This window comes from Delphinus delphis, chromosome 6 (assembly GCF_949987515.2).
Source record: "Delphinus delphis chromosome 6, mDelDel1.2, whole genome shotgun sequence".
Classification (NCBI taxonomy): domain Eukaryota; kingdom Metazoa; phylum Chordata; class Mammalia; order Artiodactyla; family Delphinidae; genus Delphinus; species Delphinus delphis.
The window spans coordinates 2333323-2356955 of NC_082688.1; the positions used below are offsets into that span (position 1 = coordinate 2333323).

The 23633-nt window shown below is 57.2% G+C and overlaps 1 protein-coding gene across 2 annotated transcripts in view; it reads right to left on the minus strand.

The window, feature by feature from the left end:
* The window catches only part of SARDH (sarcosine dehydrogenase), a 63515-nt gene that overhangs the window by 29222 nt on the left and 10660 nt on the right, over positions 1-23633 (minus strand). The window contains exons 8-14 of one of the 2 annotated variants that reach the window (XM_060013834.1): positions 19147-19251; positions 17858-17987; positions 13949-14035; positions 13535-13625; positions 9249-9390; positions 6602-6685; positions 4639-4752 (exon numbers count right to left, since the gene is read on the minus strand). In XM_060013834.1, the coding sequence (XP_059869817.1) occupies positions 4639-4752; positions 6602-6685; positions 9249-9390; positions 13535-13625; positions 13949-14035; positions 17858-17987; positions 19147-19251 (753 nt within the window). The remainder of the gene's footprint in view (positions 1-4638; positions 4753-6601; positions 6686-9248; positions 9391-13534; positions 13626-13948; positions 14036-17857; positions 17988-19146; positions 19252-23633) is intronic. The other variant, XM_060013836.1, reaches the window with a different exon arrangement.

Here is a 23633-nt window from a genome sequence, read left to right on the forward strand (position 1 = left end):
CAGCAAAATTGAAAATTGTTTCTTTGAAAAGATCAACAAAATTGGCAAATCACTAGCTAGACTGACCAAGAAAAAACAGCGAAGACTCGAAGTACTGAAATCAGGAATGAAAGAGGGGTATCACTAACCAATTTATAGCAAAGGATTTTAAGGAATACTGTCAACAGCTGTCCACCAACAAATTAGAGATGAAATGAAATTCCTAGAAAGACACAAATTACTGAAGCCGACTGAAGGGGAAATAGTCTGAATCCATCTATAATAAAAAAGAGACTTAATTAGTCATTTAAAACTCCCCACAAAGAAAAGCCCAGGTCCAGATGGCTTCACTAGTGTATTTCACCAAACATTCAAAAAAGAATTAATACCAATTCTTCACAGACTCTTCCCAAGAGGCCAGCACTACCCCTGATGCCAAAACCAAAGACCTCATAAGAAAACTGCAGACCAAAATCCTTCATGAATACAGATACAAAAACCTCAACAAAATACTAGCAAGCTAAATCCAACAACATATAAAAAGGATTACACACCACGATCAAGTGGGATTATCCCAGGAATGGGAGGCTGGTTTACCACCCCAAAATCAATCGACGTAATGTACCATCTTCACGGGATAAAGAACAAAAACCAAATGATCATCTCAACAGATGCAGAAAAAGTATCTGACAAAATCCAACACTTGTTCATGATAAAAACTCCAAGTAAACTAGGGCTAAAAGGGAAATTCCTCAACCTGATAAAGGGCATGAACAAAATCCCACAGCTGACATACTTAATGGTGAGAGACTAAATGTCCCACGCTAAGATCAGGAACAAGACAGGGCTGTCCACTCTGCTACTTCTACTCAACATTGTACTGGAGGTCCCGGCCAGAGCAATTAGGCAAGAAAAAATAAAAGGCATCCAGACTGGAAAAGGGGAAGTAGAACCATCTCTATTTGCAGCTGATGTGATCTTACATCAGAAAATCCTAAGGAACCCACTGAAAAACTATTACACCTAATAAAATAGTTCAAGAAGGTTGCAGGATATAGGGTCAATATACAACAAATAAAAAATTTTTGTATTTCTATATGCTACCCATGAACCATCGATGAAATTAAGAAAATAATTCTATTTACATCATCAAAAAGAATTTTTAAATGCTTACACATAAATTTAACAAAAGAAGTGCAAACTTGTACTTAAAAACTAGAAAATATCTTTGAAAGAAATTAAAGACCTAAATAAATGGAAAGCCCTCTCATGTTTACGAAATGAAGACTCACTATTGCTAAGATGACTGTACCCCCCAAATCAATCTACCGATTAGACAGAGTCTACCGAAATCTCGGCTGGCTTCTTGGTGGAAGCTGACAAACGGATTCTAACATTCATACAGAAATGCAAGGCACCCAGAATATTCAAAACAGTCTTGAAAAAGGAGAACAAAGCTAGAGGATTCACACTTCCTCATTTTGAAACTTACTACAAAGCTAATGTACTCAAGACGGCGTGGTATAGCATAAGGATAGAAATACAGATCAATGGAATAGAATTGAGAGTCCAGAAATAAACCCTGACGTTTATGATCAGTTGATTTTTCACAAGGATGCCAAGGCAATTCGATCGGGAAAAGAATAATCTTCAACAAATGGTGCCGGAACACCCGAATAGCCGTCTGCAAAAGTGCGAAGTTGGACCCCTTCCTCACGCCACACACAAAGCTTCATCAGAATGAACCACAGACCTAAGTACGAGACCTAAAACTATACCATTCTGAGAAGAAAACGGAAGAGTAACTCGTTGTGACCTGGGTTAGGAAACGCCTTCTTAAATATGACACTAAAAACGCAAGGGACAAAAGAAAAACTACATAAGCTGTACTTCATCAAAATTAAGAACTTTCGTGCTGCCAACGATATCGTTAAAAAAGTGAAAAGCCAACCCACAGAAGGGGAGAAAATGTTTACAAATCATAAACCTGATGAGGGACTTGTAGCCAGAATGTACGGAGAATTCTTATAACTCAATAAAAAGACAAATAGCTCAATTTAAAACTGAGCAAAATATCTGGATAGACATTTCTCCCAAGAAGATATACAAATGGCTAAATCTGCACATGAAAAGATGTTCCGCACCAGCAGTCATTAGGGAAATGCAACTCAGATCTTTGAGATACCACTTCACACCCACCCGGATGGCTAGCGTCAAAAAGAGAACTACACGTGCTCACGAGGATGGAGAACCGAGAACCTCGTCCGCCGCGGGCGGAGGTGTGAAACGGTGCAGCCACTTTGGAAAAGCCTTCGCAGATCTTCAAAACACGAAACGTGGAGCTACCACATGGCCCGGCAATCCCACTCCCAGATATTTACCCGTGAGAAATGAAAACATCTGTCTAAAAACTTGCACGCACATTTTCAGAGCAGCATTATTCATAATAGCCCGAAAGTCGAACCACGCAAATGTCCATCAACAGATGAATGGATAAAGAAAAAGGAGTGTATCCATGTAATGGAATATTGTTCAGAATAAGAAGTCATGAAGTACTGACGACTTCCTAAAACATGGATGGTCCTTGAAGACATTATGCCAGTCACAGAAGACCATGGTACGAGTCCATTACGTGAAACGTCCAGATGAGGTAAAGCTACGCAGACAGGAAGTAGATTAGTGGCTGCCAGAAGGTGGGGATGCGGTGAGAAAATGGGCTAATGGGGATAGGGTTTCCCTGGGGGGGAGATAAAAAGGTTCTAAAATTAGATTGCAGTGATGGTTGCAGAACCCTCTGAAAATACTAAAAGCATTGTACACTTTAAGTGGTTGGGTGGTATGGTACGTGAATATATCTCAATAAAGCTGTTTTTTTTTAAAAAAAAAACAAAAAAAACCAAGGCGACATCTCTCATTATTTCCCTCCATACGGTACGCAAACGCTTGGCTCCAGTCTCAAGGTTTTCTGCTGTCCATCTGTTTCTTCTGCTTGGTCTTCCCTTGCAATGTCAGTCCATCTTTGCCCTAAACCCCTCACCCCATCGCTGAGCAGATGTGCCAATCCCACTGCTTTTACGGGAAAAAAAAAAATTATAACAGGAAAGCTGCCACTTAGGGAGCATTTAGGGTGTGTGAGGGGCCCACGCCATCTCCTCCCGCCCCGTGTGGTACAGACACCGCTGCCTGGGAGCAACTGTGATCAGCAGCCTCACGGCCGGGTGCCCTCTGAGGCCCAGGGGCAGTACGTGGGCCACTCAAGTTTACACAGGCGGAAACGATGAGCTGTTCATCACCTGGGTCTGTCTAGTAGTGCCCCGACCCCGAGAAGCCACTGTGCGCATCTCTCCCCGCTCTGCGTTCAGTGATGCCACGTGGGTGGGTGGGAGGGAGCGGACGGTGAGGGCATTTATACAGGGGAAACTGGCCAGCGCCGGGGATCAGGCTTCCCCCTGGGACAGCTGGTTGTTACACGGCACCCCATGGGGTCTGCACAGCTCCTGCACAGCTCCAGGCACCACTACTCTTTATGGAGCTCCCTTCACCCATCAGCCATGTGGTACCTTCGCTTACACTGCTGGGGCTGCAGATCAAAGCCCGGAACAGCTTCCCGGGCTGACTCTCGTCTAGCCAGGCTGGGGAAGTTGCCAAGGCTGAGCACAAGTGCCTGTTTCATGCTCTGGGACTGTCGAGGTGCCTTTGCGCGGGTGGGATGCAGCCGTGAAGCCAAGTTGGCATCCCCTCCCAGCGCCCACATCCTCAAGGGCCTGAACATCCCGCAGGCCTTGGAAGCCACCGTGCGGAGGTGCCAGACGGGTCCCCGTTTGCTCCCCGGAGAGGCAGCCCCCAGGGACTCCTGGGCTTTCAGACGCACACGCCTCCCCTTCCATTTCAGAAGCCGCCTCCTCCAATGCCTTTACTAGGGCAAGCTTCGGAGGAGAGCCTGCTTCCTCCCCTTCAGGACCGGGTGCAGAACTAGTCACGATAAAGATGCGGGCCTGTTCAGAATGTATTAAGAGTTTCCAGGCAGCAACAGCAGAGCTTTGCTTCTAAGCAGGGGGCCCCACGTGACTGCAGGGGTCCCACGCCCAGGAAGCTTCCCAGGCCACCCATCCCTGGGGACCCCCAGGCTGAGGCCTTGGCCCCCTCTCAAACAGATACCGAAGGGACTTCGCTCCCTCCCCAGTCGGCCACGTGCACGGGGACACAGCACGTTCTGCTGGGTAACAAAGCAGCTGGGCGGCTCCGAGGGGAAGCTGGCATAGTCTCTTCTGCAGAAGCTGCCTGTGAGAACTTCCCTGTGTGACGCAGACTCAGAGGGACTCACCTCAACCCCAACAGAAATGAGGAGTCGGGAAGGGAAGGAAGGGGCCAGGAGCCGCCAGGAGCGACCTGAGAATCGGAGCAGCTCCGAGAGACTCAGAGAGGTGAAGCCCTGGCCCGAGGCCACACAGCCAGACCCAGGCCTGGCTCCAGCCCCACTCCTTGAGCAGACCTCACCGCTGCCAAAGTCTTGGTACAGACGGGAGGGGAGGGCAGAGAACATCACCGATTCCTCCACGAAACTGAGTCGGCCAAAAACGGGGGTGGGGATAGCCGGCAGAGAGGGCCAGCCCACGGGGACGCCCGCCTTTCTGTCCCATCAGGGATGGGGCGTCCTACCACGTCGTGGTGGGGCGGGAAGTCGAAGGTGTACTCGTGGCCCAGCAGCCTGCCGTAGAGGTAGTCCTCATGCGCCCGCTGCCTGTAGGCCCCGTAGTAGTCGTAAGGGAGCACCTGGGGCAGAAGAGGGGTCGTCACCGGTCCCGCCCCCTCCTCCCCCCTCCACGCACAGCATGGCCCGGTGCCCGCGGCCTGGCCAGCCCTGAGCCGGGTCCTGCGGAAACAAAGGTCCACAGGGCAGAGCTGGTCCTGCCCTCTCCAAGCCCCGCTCTCGAGGGGCAACGCGCTGTGGACGAGGCCGGGGTGGAGGCGGGGCTCAGGCATGCCCTCCACGTTGCACAGGTGACACCATCATCTCCATGGCGGTGGGAGCGTTGGGGCCCCGGAGGGTGGAGAACGAACTGGGTGTGCTCGGGTAGGGAGGACGGCGAGGGACGGGGCTGAACGGGAAACAGGCGGGTTGACTGGGACCTCGGGGGCCACGCCAGGGCTTCCGATTCAGCGCCAAGGCGCTGGGATAAGGCCCAGGGATCAGCCTGCGGAAGGAGAGGGAGGGGGAGTCGGGGCTGGGGTGGCCGCAGCGGTGGCTCCAGGTGCTGTTGCCATGGTGATCCGGGACCAGGTCCTGCTCGGGGCCAAGCCCTGCGCAAAGGGCCTCGCGCTTCCGGGAAGGGAGACCCTCTCTACAGATGAGGAAACCGAGGCGCCGAGAGACTGGAACTTGCCTCAGGTCACAGGCGAGTCCTGAGCGCCCGGCGTGGGCCCCAGAGGCTGGCCCCTCAGCCACCACTTGCCTTGGCTTCTCCTGCACTCGGTCAGCCGCTCTCAGGCAGGCCCAGGACCCAACACCCCGCACTTGGCCCTGTTCCTGCGGATGGGGCCCCTCCTCCTCCCCCAGCCCTCCCTCCTAACATCCCAGCCTGCCGTAGCCTGGCCAGGGGTCAGGGGTTTGGGGACGTCTCGTCACCCAGTGCCCTGGACTCCCAGGATGGCTCCCGGGTGGGGACTGCACAGCCTGCCCATCTCGGGACCAGGGGTATGTCGCTGATTCCTGCTCTGGTCTCATCGCCTTGCCCACGGATTCCGGGGAGAGGGGCTTCCAGGGCGGACCAGGCTGGCTGCAGTGGGCTCTGCAGAGACCTGCTCAAGGAGGGGTCTCCCTAGGCCCCTCCTCTCTGCTGACCCCAGAGAAGCAGAGGCAGAAGCCATCAGGAACTCTGGCCTCCATCCACCTCACCTAACATGCCCTGGAACGTGCCTTGGCACATAGCTGCTACGGAGATGGGAGATGGGTCGCACTGGAAGGGGACTGGTGAAACATAGCAACGGGAAAGGGGTTTTAATTTGTACAAATCTGGGTCAAATACTATCCCCCTCAGATCACATCACCTGCTCCAGAGACCCCAGGCCGAGGGGCTCACAAGCAGGACGGTTTTGACTCTTCTCTGAGGACCCGGGTCCCTGAGAGGCACTGGGTGGGGGCTGGGCAGCCCCCAGGAGGGCACCCAGAGGCCAGGACGCTGTGAAGTACCAACTTACGAGCTAACACACAGAATGCATAATTTTGGCTAAATCCTCCTACTAACATTCACAGTTGCCGTTGCCAAAGATATATGAACCAAATTACGAGAAGACGCTCTGATTCCTCCCGTAAACCTGGGAGCCTCGTGTGCAGCCTCCCCTCTGTGGAACACCAGCTCTCCTGGCCCCTGGCCCCATTTGGGCCGTGGAAGGCCGGGCACCGTGGGCGGTGAGGGATGCCTGTGGGGACATCCCACGACCTCAGGTGGCCCGGCCGGGGCTCGGCTTCTCCAAAGGCCAGGTGACGCACCCGCCCCACGGCACTAAGGACAGGGAGACACACAGCCACCTCCGGTGGGGAGGACGTAGGCGGGACGGTGGGCAGGGGCCGGGCGCAGGCCGGGCTGGGGGCATGGCCGCTGGGTGCCGGGGAGCCACTCACCGGAGCCGCGCCGTGGGGACTGAACCATCCCGGCCTCTCCCAGCCGTGCCGCTCCTGGAACACGCAGCCTCGTGCGAGGAGTTCCTGGTTGTGGAGGGAGAAGAGGCCCACTCAGGCCTGGCCAGACGCGCAGAGCAGGGCAGGGAGGGGAGAACCCACCACCCGGCACCGCAGCAGGCAGCGGGCAAAGAGGTCCCAGTACTCGGAACCAGGACCCAAGCCCAGGCTCTGACTCCAACTGTGCGGCCCTCCCAGCACCCACACTGCCCGCCTCAAGAATCCCCCATCTGCAGAATTACCTTCTCTTATGGACCGAACAGCACCCCCAAATTCCTATGCTGAAGCCCTAACCCCCAGTGTGACTGTATTTGGAGACGGGGCCTGTGAGGAAGGAATTAGGGTGAAATGAGGCCCTAAGGGTGGGGTCCGAAGCCTTATGAGGAGAGGAGAAGCCACCAGGGCTGTCCCTCTGCCAGGAGCAGACGCAGCGGGAAGGCGGCCGCCCTCACCAGGAACCGGTCAGCGGACACTTGGATCCTGACCGCCCAGCCTCCAGGACTGTGAGAGATGAATTCGAGCCCCCCAGCCTGGGGTGTCTGTTACGGCAGCCCGAGCGGTCTGGGACACCCATTGACCCAGCGATGCCACAGCTAAGCGTACACCCAGGAGAAATGACACCAGGGACGCAAACAAGCCCGTGCACACCTGCGTTCACAGCCACCCAGAGGAGGGGACAGCCCAGGCGCCCATCAACGGATGAATGGATGGCCAGTGTGGTCCACCCATACGATGCGATGTTATTCAGCCTGACAAAGGAAGAACATTCTGACACCTGTTATATTGCAGATGAACCTCAGAGGCAAGGTAAGGAAAAGCAGCCCGGCCACCAAGGGCCACACAGGGTACGATCCCATTTATGCGAAAAGACCAGAACAGGCACATCCAGAGAGACAGAAAGTATAGATCGGTAGCTTTTCTAGGCTGGGGGGTGGGGGCGACATGGGGAGTTGTTGCTTAATGGGTACGAGGTTTCCTCTCGCAGTGACAAAAACATTCTGGAACTGGATAGCGGTGATGGTTACGCAGCTCCGTGTATGTACTTAACCCCCTGCGTTGTACACTTTAGAGTGGTTCAAATGGCAAGCTGTATGCTGTGTGCACTTTACCACAATAAGAAATTACAGCAGACACAGTAAAGTAATGTGGCGGCAGATTTCTTTGAAAATAAATTTAGCCTGGGGGGAGAAAAGAATCTCCGCTCTAAGGTTTGGAAGGGCCCTGTGCCTGGGGCCAACCCAGCCCAGCGCCCAGGAGGAGTGGGCTTCGGAAGCTGAGCGTGGCCGGGCGTTCAAGGGCCAGGACCGATGGGCGCCAGAGGCCAAGACAGCCTGAGTCTCCCCCTCCCCGTGGGCCACCACCTCGAGGGGGAGGGCGCTCCAGGTCACATGCCAACTGGTGACCCCCGGATGCTTCCTCCCTGGACGTCCAAGGGGGTGGCAACCAAGGACACAAAACCCACTCCCCTCCAGTGAGCGTGGGGACACCTCCACCAGAGACGCATCACCCTTCCTGGGAGGGAAAATGGAGAGCAGGCTCCTCTGTTTAACAAAACACACGCCAACCATCAACGGCTGGGAAGTGTTACCAGGAGGGTGCTGACGAGGAAGTGAAGTGTGGGTGAAGGCAGATTCCTCCCCGGGGGCAGGGCTGCTGCACCCGCCAAGCCCCCTCCGGGCAGAACTGTGCACATGTGAGCAACGTGCCTGAGCCCATCTTCCACCCGAGAGTCATCGAGCAAGCCCTGAGCTCCTTGGGAGACTGCTGCGCTGCGGGGACGGTGCAGGCCCGGGGACAGGCTGGGGGAACCCGAGCCCACGTGGGGCCCAAGATTCCCAGCTGGCGCTCTAGGCCAGGCTGGAGGACAGGGCAGCCCGGGAGCCAAGGATGTCTCTGTCCTGGGGAGGTGCCGTGGGCACCAGCTCCCTCTGGGGTCCAGGCGCTGGAGCCCCAGATGAAGGAGGCTTCTTCTGCTTAAATGTTACCTGCTTACTGCGCCCTGCCCACCTGCCTCCCGCCCCAGCCATCCAGTCAACAAACATTCCCTGAGCACCTACCCAGAGTCAGGCTCTGCGCTCAGAGTGACTGGGGCCCAGCCCCCATTGCCAGGGTCCTCGTAGACATGGAGGCAAGGAAGGGGGGATGGAGATGGACTTGGGGTTGGGGTGGGTAATGGGAGCACAGGGAAGGCACCTGGGTTGTCAGGGGCCTGGGAGAGTGCCCAGGGGCAGGCCCCAGGAAAGGGCACCTGACGATGGGTTTCATCATATAAGTAGAAGCTTGCCGGGGAGGAAAGACATCCCAAGCAGGCCCCACAAGCAGGAGCACGTCTTCTTAGCACACCACTGCCTGGTCCTGCCCTCCTGATGGGCGACTGCACACACCTGCCGGTGCACCTGGCCCTCACGACCCCCCACTGTGCTCCAGGCACATTCCCTCGGTAAGTGCCCAGGGAGCGAAGGAGCCAACACCTGCCCTGCAGCTGGGGGCGGGGGGGCGCTGCATGCACTCTGTCACCCCACACCTGGGGCTCCCTGAGAGCGCCGGCAGCCGGCACAGAGCAGGCACTGCGGGGGGGTGGGGGTGGCACCTCGTGCAGGGGGTCCGTCCTCATGTTGCGTCCAGCCAGGGGCTCGTCGTGGGGGAAGACGACCGAGTAATTCTTGGAGTAGGACTCGTGGCTGCGCTCTCGAATCCAGCGGCCATGGTCCGTGAGCGAGTGATGGAAGCGCCTGTCGTGGATGGAGTGGCCCGTCACTGCCTTGGGGACCCTTGTCCCCTCCACGGGAGTCCTCCCTATGGCTCAGGCCTCAGGGGGGCTCCTGGCTCTCCGTTCTCCCACTGAGGGGCCTTGGGCAGCCCGCAAATCTCGGGGAGCTCAGCGTCCTCGCCTGCAGCCCCCTACAGCTGACGGGCGCAGGGAGTGGACACCGCAGGCTCAGGGCCTCAGGCTGGGGAAGTGCGTGGGGTGAGCCGTGCTCCTTGCCCCCGACCTGGGCCCCGGGCCGGACAGGCCCCCATGATCTCGTGAAAGCTAACGTGAGGGATCTTCGGAGTTTAGGGTCAGCAGATGTGATGGAGCGCCCCTTTCCCCTCGGTGCCCCTCAGCGGAGGCAAGGGGTGCAGGTGACGGCCTCTCAGGTCAGACCCCCAGGAGGCGCAGAAGAGTGGGAGAAGTCCCAGCTGTGCTGGGGGCACTGCTCCCAGGGATGGTGTGGCCGCGATCCCTGCACGTGTGTCCCCTGGCAGCTGGGGGGACACCAGGTGCAGCCACTCCACCCATGGTGGTGTCCAACTCCGCCCGCGGATCCCACGCGACCTCCTGCTGAGCTGAGAGGCCCCTCCCCCAGCCTTCACGGAGGGAGGACAGCCAGGGCCAACCAGCAGCCCTGCCGTCTGGTCCCCAGCGTGGCCACAGTTGCTGGGCTGCGTTACACGCTGCGCCCTGCAGCCCCTCCCAGGAACAGCCCACTCTCAGGCGCCCAGCTCACTGCGGCCCCCGCCTGCCCACTCCTCCACTCCCCGCCTGTTGGCATCTCACGTGTCCTGTGGGGCCCACCTCCCCCCGGCTGTGTCCCCATCAGTGCTGCTGTCCTCAGGGGCCTGGCCTGAGCCTCAGCAGGGCTCCTCAGCATGCTGCTCTGACCTGTGCAGGGGCTGGGGCAGGGGCTGCCGATGTGGGAATTAGCACGACAGATACTATTCGTAGTGATTGCCGTCGTGTAAGGAGCCCTTTTCCAGGGCAGGCCCAGGGCTGCGGGCCACCTGCAAGAACCCCTCGTGCAGTCCTCAGAGCGGCCTCAGGTGTGGGGCTCCTGGTTTGACTCATTCCACGCGACAGGAACCTGCTGCACTGAGCCAGGAGCTTCCAGAAAGAAGGGGGGCCACGAAGCACCGCCAGGGGCCTGGGGAGGGGTCCCAGCAGCGGCACGTGGGGCTGCAGGAGCAGGCTGGTGAGGGGCTGAGCCGGGGCGGGAGGAGGCCAGGAGACTCACCCCCCTTGGCAGCAGGAGCCCAGTGGCTCCTGGGATGGGACGTGGTCACCCACCCAGCCTCGCTGAGAGTGGGGCTCCTGGGGGGCTCTCAAGGGGGGAGGTGGAGCCTCAGTTGTCCTCTCAGACCCCCTGGGTGGCAGGGACCAGGGAGGGGGATGGGCCTGAGGCAGGGCTGGGTGATCCCTGCACAGGCACATCCGGCCCCTCTAGACAGGCCCCCACCAGCCCCTCTGCTCGCCCCTGTGCACACCTGTGGGTGTCAGGGGCGGGGGCACTCAGCTCAGCCCAAGCACGACAGGGGTCAGCAGAGGAAGGACCACTCCCCGTGGTCCACAAGGACCCGGCTGCCGTTTTCCACCTGCATACAAGCGGGCAGAGGGGCCTGCAGCCGAGGTCCGGCGTCCAGCCACCCTCCTGACATAACAAAGAGCGACTTCTCCTTCCCTGGTTGCCAGGACCCCAAGAGCTTTCTTTAAAAACAACGGCCCGTGCTCTGGGCCCCACCTATGCCAGGCCCTGGGGGAGGCGACGCATCCCTACCATGAGCCTCAAATGCACTCCACTGAGAGGGTGGATCACTGTTCCCATTTCACAGATGGGGAAACCAAGGTCAGGGAGGAGGAAGAACTGGCTAATTGGTGGGGGGCCGGGACAGCTGAGAACCTGTTTGGGTGTCCAAAGGGGGTGCCTCTGCCACCATCCGTGAGGCAGCTGCTGTGGCCTGAAGGGCACCTGGTGCCAGGCCAGCCCCGGGAGCCTCACATGCAGGCCAGGGTCCAGACACGCCCTGGACCCGGCCCTGGGTCCCGATCGCCTCCTCAGGCACCTCTCCCCGAGCCCATCCTCCAGCGTGTAAGACGAGGAGGTGACATGGGTCAGAGCTCTGCTCTGATCTCCTGAGTGTCTAAGCAGGGGCACAAGGCTGGCGCTCCCTCGTCCGGGTTTTTTGGTGACTCCCTGACACAGTGCCCTCGTTTCCTGGCTCTGCCTCTCTTGTGGCGCCTGGGTCTCCATGCCCCGCTCAGGCCAGGGAAGCAGAACATCCCATCAGTGCTGAGAGGCCCCGGGTGCCGGTGCCACAGCTGGTCCGGTGGTCGCAGCCGTCCAGTATGTGAGTGGGGATGGGGGCGGGGGTGTGGGTGCTGGGTGGACACGGACGCCCCACATCAGTGACCGCTCAGGCCCGATGCCATGAGCCAGTCATCTCCTGGGTGCATTGCCCGGGCCAGAAAGGCGGGTGGCCCAGATCACAGCCCCGACCCCTACCCACTGGGCCCCAGCACTCAGGGGCTCCCTCCCTGGGCCCTCTGCCTTCCAACCTGTGACGCAAGGCCCCAGCCAGGCCGGGGCAGAGGCAGGAGCTCTGCCTTCCACCCACAAACCCGCCCACAAGACGCTCCCTCTAATGTCACAGCTTGTGAGAAGAGGCGGCTGAGGAGGGAGGCTCAGACCCATGCCAGGGGCCTCCACCAGCCCCGGAGGTGAGAGGCCACTCGGCGAGGCCGAGGATACGCCCTGGTCTGTCCGATTCCACTGCTGAGGCCTCACCCCGCGAGGGAAGCCGGACGGCAGACAGCCCTGCAGGGCTGGAGCTGGGTCCCTGCCCACTGGCTCGCACGCGGGGTGACTTCAGACACGATGCCTCTTGCGACAGCGCCTCTGTTTCGCTGTTTGTAGCGGGAGGGGCTCAGACTGGCCCATCCCTGAGGCCCCGTGCAGCTTTATCATTTCTGGAACATTCCTCTCTTGGGAGAGCACGTGGGCACAGACCCAGACAGACTCCAAGGTGGCGCCAGAGCGGACCACGCTGTGCCAGGCGCCATGGAGGGGGCGGCAGTGTTGGGGGGACCTCAGGGTATGTCTGTCTGTCTCTGTGGGGACCAGACATCCCCCCCAGTGGACGCGAGGTCCCCAGCGGGCCAGGCAGGGACGAGGTGAGCAGAGGAGCTGGGGTGCGCTGAGCTGAACCAGCAGCACCTCCAGCCCTGCCACCTCCAGCCCTGCCACCTCCAGCCCTGCTGGGCAGCTGGGATCTCCCCAGTCACAGCGGAGGGGGCCGAACACCCACAGAGGCCCCTCCAAGCCGCTGCCTCGACTGCCACCTGCAGCGCTCGGGGCGCAGAACTGCCGCCTGGGGGCCAGACCCCAGCCCCACCGATTGCCACCCTCCGGACCCTGCCTGGGGGCACCCGCATCCCTGTCCCAACTCATAGAGGTCAGTGGGACGCCTCCCAACTCTGATATCAGTGCCCCCTGGGCTCAGCTCAGCTTTGTTTAGTGTTTCCGTGTGCAGACCTGATGCCGAGCGTTTTACCTACACAAACACGCTCACTGCTGCCGGCGGCACTTACAGCATATACATCACACCCCAGGTTACAGAGAGGAAAGTGCTCGGCACAGGGTCTGACTGATTCCAGACACTCTGTGAGTGACGGATGGATGCAGCTGACATGTCGCTCAGGGCTGCCTGTCTCCCAGACCTGCACATGTCCTAACAATGACCACCAATTCAGCCCCATTTCCTGGGCAGCCTGTGCAGTCCCTCCTGCTCCCCGGGCCTCAGTCTCCCCATCTGCAAAGTGGGATGATAAGATCCCACTGCTGAGCCCAGAGCTGTCAGGCGGGTCAGGCAGGACACTGGGACAAGAGGTCCTGGAAACTGTAGAGGGCAGTGGATCTGCCAAACCCAGGCACCCTGCAGCACCGCCCCCGCTGGCAGGCTTCTTCCCTTTCTTCCCTTACTGCCACCTCTTCCAAGAAGCCCTCTGGATTTCAGGGAAGGCTCCTTTCTAAATAGCCCTGGATATTTACCCCACCCCACCCCACCCCACCCCACCCTGGGGCAGCCGCCTCCTGCCCGCGGGTCCCAGCGGGCCCTTGCCTGATGTCGTAGCTGTGCATGTCCTTCTCCGGGCGCCCGTGGATGATCCAGTGGGCCAGCTCCTGCCCACAGCCACCTCCCAGCATCATTCCTGGCAGGAGCGGAGCCGCAGGTCTGCGATCCACCCCCAGGGCCCTGCACCTCAGTTCCGTGCCCCTCCCACCTCTATGGGCAGCATCAGCCCCTAAGCCCTGGATCTCACACCTGGGGTGCCACACACCTCCTAACGGGACCTCACCCCCTCCCGGCAGGCTTGTCCCATCTCCACCCCTGTCAGGGCTGCAGTGCTGCCAGGCCCAGCACCCCAACCCGGGGTGGGGGGTGGGGCTCTGAGAACTGAAGGAGAGGCCCAGTTGGCTGTCTTCACTTGCAGGGATGCCAGGGAGTCGGGGACGCACTGCTGCCCACGCTTACCTGCACTGTTGAAGCCGCAGCCCAGGAAGAACCCACGGAGCTCGGGTGCCTCCCCCATCAGGGGCTTGTGGTCTGGTGTGAATGACTCTGAAAGGGAGGGGCAGGTCTGAAGCTCCCTCCCGGCCACATGCTCCTGGGTGGTGTCTCCCAAGAGGGCAGTAATTGAGGTGGGGGTGTGTAGGTGCCTCCTTCATCCAGACCCTCCCTATCCTCAAGACCCAGCTCAACGCTGCTTCCTCCAGGAAGCCTCCGTGATTGCTCCTGCCACATTCCCCTGAGTTCCTCAGCATTTACGACCTGAACTGGGTTCTGCCTTGGGGGGGTCCTGGTGTATCTCATGACTATCACCATTCTCCTGCTGGTGAGGGGCCGCTCCCTGAGCCCCCATCACTGCACGGGGCTCCCGGTCACTGTACCATCTTCCTGCTGTGTCACTGCAGGGCACTCTTGCCCACTGGACACGAGTACCTTGAGGGCAGGGGCTGGGCTTTGCTCACTGTGTGCGGTATCTCGAGGCCTAGCACAGGGCCCAGCAAACAGTAGGTGCTTGATAAATGTTCACTGAGTGAATGAAGGATCGTAAGTTCTTTGGGAGAGGAGACCAAGTCTCTCGCTTCTGTCTGCTGCCAGCGTGCCGAGAGCAGAGGCCAGGATTGGAGGGCATAATGATAAAGAGCTGGACTTTGCAGCCACTGTCCTGGGTTCAAACCCTGCTTTACCCCTTCCCAGCGTGTGACCTTGGCTCAGAGCCGCCTTGATTTCCTCATCTGTAAAATCCGGATCAGGGTATTTACTTCACGGGGCTGTGAGTTAGTCGGTCTGCAAATATTTGCAGCCCACCTGTTTGTGCCCAGAACTCAGCCACGGGAGGTGGCTCCGAACAAGACAAGCCCCACCCCTCGGGGATCCGACGGGAGAGTGAGAGGGACAGAGAGTAAATGGGTAAATAAGGGGAAAAGGGAACGCCTGGGGAGAAAACACAGGGGGATTCTGGGTCTGGAGTGCCCAGAGGGCTGGCCGCTCCTAACCGCCCCCTGGCGCCATCATAACCCCGGGTCACAGAGGAGGACGCTGCACAGCAAGGAGCTGGGGCCGCCGGTCAGGGCTGCCCGGCTCCCAGCCGGGCCCTCAGCCGCCGTGTGCACTGGTCACAAGCGCTGTCTTTCTCCCTGCTGGTGACCGGCGACCCCGGTCTCCGATCTTCAGCGTCTGAGCTGAAGGAGGCCACCAGCCCTGGGAAGCTGGGGAGCCTCCCAGACAGCCACAGGGAGGGTGGAAGAAGCGGGGCGGAGAGGAGGGCGGGGCCTAGGGTGAGTCCCTGGAGGCCACGGTGACACTGGTGAGCCTCCGGGGGAGGCGTCAGGAGGGGCGACAGCCCTGTGAGGAAGCGTCAGGGGCCTCTCTGGGGACTGTGCGGAGGCCGGGCTGCAAGGGGCAAGCTGGGGACGGGGTGGGGGGCGGGGGGGGGGCAAGCGGGGAGCGAGGGGTGGGGTGCAGGGGGCGGCTCCTGCAACAGTGATGGGAGGATGCAGTTATGTTCGGGGATGACCCGGTGAGCACTTCGGGAGTGTTGTAAATGTTTCCAAACGTTCTGAGCAGCCTTACAGAAAGCCAGCAGGAGGGAAGTTTGGGGGTCAAGGTCGCCTGGATGTTTAACAAATGACTCGAGAGGAGGCAGGATGCATGGGACAGGGGCCCCCACCTTGGCTCTGACCTCCCGACCTTGGAACGAGAGGTCTCCCCGCCCCCAGCTTCCCCGAAGTCAAGGGGGCCTGGGACTTCCCTGTTCTGCTCCGGAGGCCGAGGGTCGTTGACCGGCCTGTCCTCCCTGGTGAGAGGTGCTGATGTCCCCACGGAACCTCCCTCGCAGCTGGGAAACCAGACTCCACATGCATCTCCCCCCCCGTAGGGCTTCCTGGGGACCATGACCCCCAGTCCAATTAAAGCGAGAATGCTCCCGTGCCCCTGGGATTGCTTTGGGCCTGGGTTTCTCACTGCCAGCCCCACGCAGCCCCGGGAAGCTGCCGGGGCAGTGAGCCCTCGGCTCTCACACCGCACCCTGTGCCCCAAGACCCTGGGGTTGGCCGGGGGACCCCAGCTGCCTCTCCCCAGAAAGCTGTCCTCTCACCCAAGGCTCTTTCATGAGCTGAACAGATTAAAGCAGTCGGGGCTGGCGGCTGTGCAGACACCGTGTGTGCCGGAACCAGGAAGCCTGGATCCCCATCAGTCCGCAGGCTGGTGTCGGGACCCCTCCCCTCCCCGGGCCTGGCCTGCCCCTCACGCCCTGCTCGGCCTGTAGGAAAGGCTTTGACGGCCGGCCTGGGCCTTGCCCTGCAACCTAACGTGTGGCTTCCTCGCCTCACTCCGCCCGTCACCCATTTCACAGATGCGGACACCGAGGTTCAAGGAACTCAGCGCCTCAGACACAAAGTTTCCTCTTTGGGCAACTGAACCTTTCGGAACCTCTCTCCACCCCTAAGTAGGCACATCCTACCCGTTTCTTGCCTTTCTTGAGGATTAAAGCGATCCCATCCGTGCAGGAAGGAGGGGGTATGCCCACGTGTTTCTGCTGGAACCAGCCTGGGGTGGCGTGTCTCGCCCGCCCGGAACCCTGGCCCCGCAGCCCCCCACGGCACCCTCTGGGTGGCCCACCCTGCTCCCACCACCCCTGTACCTCCTGCCCTCAGCCCCGCAGCTAAAACGTCTGGGCCCCAGGGCCAGCTTGGGCCCCTCTACGCCCAGAGGCCACTGTCTGCCAGGACCCCAGGCCAGCAGCCTCACCCCTGCATCCCAGTGCCGTCACACGGGAACGTGCTGCCCCCCTGTCCCGAGCCCACCCGCCTTGGGTTCCAGCTTCGGGAGCTCCGCCCAGCCTCCCACACAGGCTCCCCCGCTGCGCTCCCCACGTGCCCGGGCACGAGGCAGGCGCTCAGCCGTCAGAAGGAGCTGGGCGGATGCTGTGCGAGCTCCCCCACACCACATCCCCGCTGACGTTGTCCCGGGCTTGAATCTTATTCTAGAACCTTCTCCATCTGCACACAGCCTTTGAGACGCTCAGCGTGCCTGGGTCTCCCCCACCCTGGGGTCCCTGAGCTCCCTGGGCAACCCCAGGATTGCCCTCTCTCAGGCTCTGTCGTCAAGCGGTCATCTCCGTGCTGAGCTGTGAGTGACCCGTGCTGGGACAAGTCACATCAGTTTGAATGTCCAAAGTCTAGGCTGGCCGGAAGGCCCTAAACAATAAACTAGTGGCCTTGGCCAAACGTGTCAGTGCTGGGGGTCCGAGTCCACCCCGCCTGGTGTTCGATCCCCGTGGGCACCGACCGGCCGGGCAGGGTCAGGGGCTGCACCATGCATACCCAAGGGGGGAACTGGAAGCTGAGCCACTCTGTTCTCCCCCTTTCCCTCCAGCTTCCTGCAGCTCAGCTTTCCCGGGGGCCAGAGGGGAGGCACCGGCTTGGGCCTTTCCATGCTGTGTGGGCGTGTGGCCCTGCTGGCCTGCCTGCCGAGGGCAGAGGGCAAAGGGGGCGAGGCTGACCTGGAATGGGGGTCTGCAGGCCTGTGAGGACGGCATCAGGGAGGAGCTTGGCCCTGCTCTCCATGCTCAGCCTCACCAGGCGCTGGGAGGGCGCTCATCCCACCTTACGGATGAAAACACCAAGTTCCAGGGAAAAGTCAAGCAGGGATTGAGCCCGGCGGGACCTCAGGAGGGACTCACGTGGGTGTGGACGGGAGGAAGCCTGGCCGCGTGCCCGTGGGCGGACTTCTGCCCTCACCGAGCTCACGTCCTTTGCCTGCAGAGAAGAGCGAGCGCGGCACCCGAGGCCCAGGACGGAGGGACGGCCGGCGCGCGCCCGGCGCAGGCCAGCCTCAGGCGGCAGCCCCCCCGCCGGCTCCAGGCCCCCCACTCACCTGGGCCGCAGACTGTGGACTTAATCCCCGTTTTCTCCAGCACGGGGACCCGGTTGACGGCACCTTCAATGTGCTGGGTGAACACATCCCAGTCCAGGTCGAAGAGGCCAAAGGCAAACTTGTCCGACACCTGGGGAGGCGGGCAGGGAACTGCCCTGTGACAGCGCCCCACGGGAGTGAGAGCCAGGCAGGGCCTGGCCAGCCCCTCCATTAGGTGGTGACAGCGCTGGGCTGGTCCCGCAGTGTGTCTCCCCTCCCCCAACCCCTCAGCGGCCCGTCTGCGCCCCCTTCCCGCCCCGCCCCAGGCCCGCCTGCTCTGCCCGGTCTCCCTGCCTCCCGCCCTCCTTCACCCCATTCACCTAAGTCAGATCGGCCCTACGTGAGCGGACCCTGCCCACGTCTGCCACCAACCCACAGCCACGAAGGAAGGAAGCCACCTTCCTTCGGGTCTTCGGGAAAAGCAAGCCTGATCTGACCTCAGGGCCTTCACCTCCACCTGGGGCAGCTCCTCCCCCGCCTTCTGTCTGCAGGGCTCTCTGCTGACGTCAGCTCCTCAGGGAGCCCTGCCCAGCCACCGTCCGAAGGACATGCTTCCACGCCAGTCTCGCTAGGCTCATCCTCAACCTACTAGCTTCACTCGGGGCACAGACCACCATCCCAAATCGCATTACTTCTTTGCTTACTTACTGTGTGTCTCCCCACCAGAATAGAGGCCTCTGGGGACAGGGACTCTTATTTTGGTCTCCCTCTTTCTCCCCAAAGTTAAACAGTATCTGGCTGAAAGGACTCATTTTGTTGTTCAATTTGTAGACTAAATGCATGAGTACGGGAGCTGGGGTGGTCCGTACATGCTCGAGGGGGCTGGGGGGTGCTGAGGGGGCCGCTGGCCCTGCATGAACCCCAGGAGCTGCCGGCAGAGCAGCCCAGGCTGGAGGGAGATACAGCCGCAACCACGGGGGGTGGGGGAGGGCATGGGATTGTTTGTTGATGGACAGAGGGCTTCAATGCTTTCATAATCTTCTAAAGTCATTATTTCACACTTTGCAGCCTCTGATGATTGATGTTTTGAGGCAAGCCCTCCACCTGCCCCGAGTCTGGATCTGCCTGTGTGCCAGGTTCTTCAGGGGTTGGAAAAAATGGGTTTGACCTTGACCTTGTGGGATGGGGGACCTGCCACTCCTCAGGTAAGCCCCCAGGGTCGGGGGAGCTCCGGGGGGACAGTCTCCGGAAGAAGGCTCCTCCACGCTGAGATGCAGTCCCAACCCCTCCCTCGAGCCCTGGTGTCTCACCTCCTCCCAGAAGATGGGGTTGGTCTCGTAGCCGCCCACGGACAAGGCGTCCCCTTGGAGGCGGAGGTAGATGGAGGCGTCGTGGTCGCGGACGTTGGGCATGTTCTGCAAGGTGGAGCACAGAGGCCTCGGGGTCAGGGTCACAGACCCAAGCTGGGCCCACGGTGCCACCTCCTCATTGTAGGACCCTGAGGACAGGGTGGACCTGGGGCCTCTGCGTCACACAGTGGACAAACCACCCCACTGAAACCCCATAAGATAGCAGCAAAGATGGAAGGGCGGAGGGAGGGAAGAGAAAAGGGTAACCCACGGAACACAGCAGACGGGGGATCTCAGCCAACACCGGAGGTGCAGAGTGGATGGGGGAGGGCCGGCGCCTTAGCTCAGGGCTGGGAGAGGGGAGACAGCTTGCCAGCCTCTGTCCAGTCCCCTCCAATCTGCAAAGGCCGAGCCTAGGGCAACCCCAGGTCCCTCTGCAGGCGGCGGTGGGCCGAGTGTGTATGTGTGCGTGCACGCATGTGTGTGAGTGTGCATGTGTGTGTGAGTGTGAGAGAGAGTACGTGCGTGTACGTGAACAGGAAGTTGGACTAGGGTCTCTTCAAAGCAATTGGACCCAGATCCCTTCCATCCCCGCTGCGTGCAGCCCAGGGCCTGGCCCTACCCTGCAGGGGCCCTGAGGTCTGTCTCTGGAGAAATGGGTCCCCAGGGGCTCCAGGCTCCGGGGAGGTGAGAAGCCGGCTGCCATCCCCCCTCGACAACAGACTGGAGAGTCTTCTGTGGAGACACTGAGTGGTTTGGGGAAGACTCCAGACGCTGACATGGAGGTCCCTCACCAAAGAGAAGGGCATTCGACAGAAGGACTGGATAAGGCCAAGGACATCTTCCAGATATTAGGCTAAAACAGATTAAGGCATGGAAATCAGGAAAGGGAAAAAAATAAGAAAATTAGAAATTCAATCCTGAAGGTCCAGTGTCCACCTTACAGGGGTTCCAGGAAGAGAAAACAGAGAAAATGGAGTAGAAGGAAAGTCAAAGCAAAAATCCAAGATGATTTCTCCGACTGAAAATCGTGAATCTCAGTATTGAAGGGCCCACAAGTGCCCACCAAGCCCTGTGACTGGACCAGGCCTGCACCAAAGCCACATCAGGATGGAACATCTGGCGAACAGGTGGGTCCTAAACAAAGAAACAGCATTCCTGGAGGCTGAAGACCTGGAACAAAGTCCTCAAAATTCTGAAAGACGATTTTAAATACAGAATTCTCGACCCAGTCAATTCGTCAACCGACTGTAAGAAAGAATAAAGATTTTCTTCAGACATTCACGGACACAAAAACGTTTATTTTCCAGGTACCCTTCTCAGTAAGTGGCCAGAGACCATATGCCATGGATCCGGAGAGCAGCAGATCCAAACAGAAGATGGGTGAGGAAGGTCCCAGGGTAACAGCCGGTCAGAGGCTGATGGAGAAGATAAGAAGGCAGCGGGAGGAGTCCTTCAGGGGAGGGGAATGGGACTTACAGACTTTATGGGATTTCTCTGCCATGTATGAGTATGCAGAAAATATTACTGATATGGGCTTCCCTGGTGGCGCAGTGGTTGAGAGTCCGCCTGCCGATGCAGGGGACGCGGGTTCGTGCCCCGGTCCGGGAAGATCCCGCATGCCGCGGAGCGGCTGGGCCCGTGAGCCATGGCCGCTGAGCCTGCGCGTCCGGAGCCTGTGCTCCGCAGCGGGAGAGGCCACAGCGGTGAGAGGCCCGCGTACCGCAAAAAAAAAAAAAGAAAGAAAGAAAAAACCCGAAAATATTACTGATAGGTGTTTGACAGATCTGTTGAGATGTTTGGGGGAAAGTTGTGACAGTTATGAATACAGATGCAAATATCCTTGACAAAATACTAGGAAACTGAGTCCAGCAACATAGGAGAAGGATTACATACCATGACCAAACGGGATTTATCCCGGGAATGCAAGGTTGGTTTAACTTCTGAAAATCTGTGTAATATACCATTATCAGTAAAGGACAAAATCCACTAATTATTTCAATAGATGCAAAAAAAGCATTTGACAGATAAAACACTTTCATGATAAAAACACCCAATGTCTAGGAATAGAAGGGAACTTCCTGATAAAGAATATCTGAGAAACACCCACAGCAAATGCCTACTTATTTGCAGTCTTTCCTCTAAGACCAGGCCAAGAGAAGGAGGTCCACTGTCGCCACTGCCAGTCAACATTGTACAGGAGGTCCTGGCCAGGGCGGGAATCAGGCAAGAAAGACTAATTACAGGCAACCAGAGGGAAAAAAAGTGAAACTATCTCTAGGTGCAGATGACATGATCTTACGTAGAGAAAATCCTAACGACCCCACTAAAAACGATTATAACTTATAAAATAGTTCAACAAGGTTGCAGGATACAAGGTCAATATACAACAAAAAGCCACTGTATTTCTATATACCAGCAGTGAACAATCAAAAATGAAATTAGGAAAATAATTCAATTTACGATATCGAAAATAATAAAATGCTTACAAATAAGTTTAACAAAAGTGCGAAACTTGTACTCTAAAAACTAGAAGATGCCTTTGAAAGAAATTAAAGAAGATGTAAATAGTGGAAAGACCTCTCAGGTTTACAAAATGAAGACTTACTATTGCTAAGAGGACAGTACCCCCCAAACGGATCTACAGATTCAACACAGCTCCCACCAAAATCTCAGCTGGCTTCTTGGCAGGAGTTGACAAGCTGACCCTAAAATTCATACGGAAGTGCAAGGGACCCAGAATATTCAGAGCAATCTTAAGAGAAGAACAAACACGGAAGACTTACACTTCTGAGTTCAAAACTTACTACAAGGTTAATACAATCAAGACAGAGTGGTCCAAACATAAGGATAGACATATATAGATCAACGGAATAGAACTGAGAGTCCAGAAATAAACCCTCACACTTATGGCCAATTGACTTTCCACAAGGATGCCAAGGCAGTTCAATGGGGAAAAGGATACTCTTCAGCAAATGGTGCTGGAACATCTGAATCGCCTCCTGCAAGAGCACGAAGTTGGACCCCTTCCTCACGCCTTAAAATTCTTCTAAGAATTTTCTTTCTTAGAAGAAAATACGGGAATAAACCTCTGTGGCCTGGTTTAGGGAATGCCTTCTTAAATATGACACCACAAGCACAAGGGACAAAAGAAAAAATTACATAGGTTGAAATTACTTCATCAAAATTAAGAACTTTTGTGCTGCCAACAATACCAACAAGAGGGTGAAAAGACAACCCACAGAATGGGAGAAAATGTTTGCAAATCATATGCCTGATAAGGGACTTGTATCCAGAATACATGAGCTCTTATAGTTCAATAGAACGAGAATCCATTTAAAAATGAGCAAAGTATCTGAACAGAGGTTTCCCCAAAGAAGATATACGTATGGCCAACAGGCACATGAAAAGACACTCAACGTCATCACTCATTAGGGAAATGCAACTCGAGCCACAAGATACCACTTCACACCCACTACGATGGCTAGAATCAAAAAGATAGACAATAAGAAATATTGCTGAGAATGTGGAGAAGTCAGAACCTTCATACACTGCTGATGAGAATGTAAAGCAGTGCAGCTTCCTTGGAAAACAGGCTGACGGTTCCTCAGAAAGTTCAACATAGAGCTACTCTGTGACTCAGCAATTCCATTTCCACCCAAGAGAAAGGAAAACATACGTCCACACAAAAACTTGTACATGAATGTTCATAGCAGCATTATTCACAATAGCCAAAAAGCGAAAACAACCCACATGTCCATCAACAGACGAATGGATAAATAAACTGTGGCTTACAAGAGTATATTATTCAGCCATAAAAAGGAATGAAATTCTGCTACATGTACCACATGGATGAACCTTGACAGTGTCATGCAGAGTGAAAGAAGCCAGACACAGAGGCCACAAATGGTATGATTCCATTTCATTCGAAGTCCAAACCAGGAAAATCCATAGAGACAGAAATTAGATTAGTGACTGTCTAAGCTGAGGGTGGGGTGGGAAATGGGGGCTGATAATGTGTGTGGGGTTTTAAGGACTAAGATAATGTTAGATAGACAGACAGACAGACAGGCAGACAGATAGACAGATAGACAGACAGACAGATAGACAGACAGATAGATAGATAGACAGACAGATAGACAGACAGATAGATAGATAGACAGACAGACAGATAGACAGGCAGACAGATAGATAGACAGACAGACAGATAGATAGATAGACAGACAAACAGATAGATAGATAGACAGACAGACAGATAGATAGATAGATAGATGATAGAGATAGATAGATGATAGATAGACAGACAGATAGGTAGACAGACAGATAGACAGATAGACAGATAGATAGACAGATAGACAGGCAGACAGATAGATAGACAGACAGACAGATAGATAGATAGACAAACAGATAGATAGATAGATAGACAGACAGACAGATAGATAGATAGA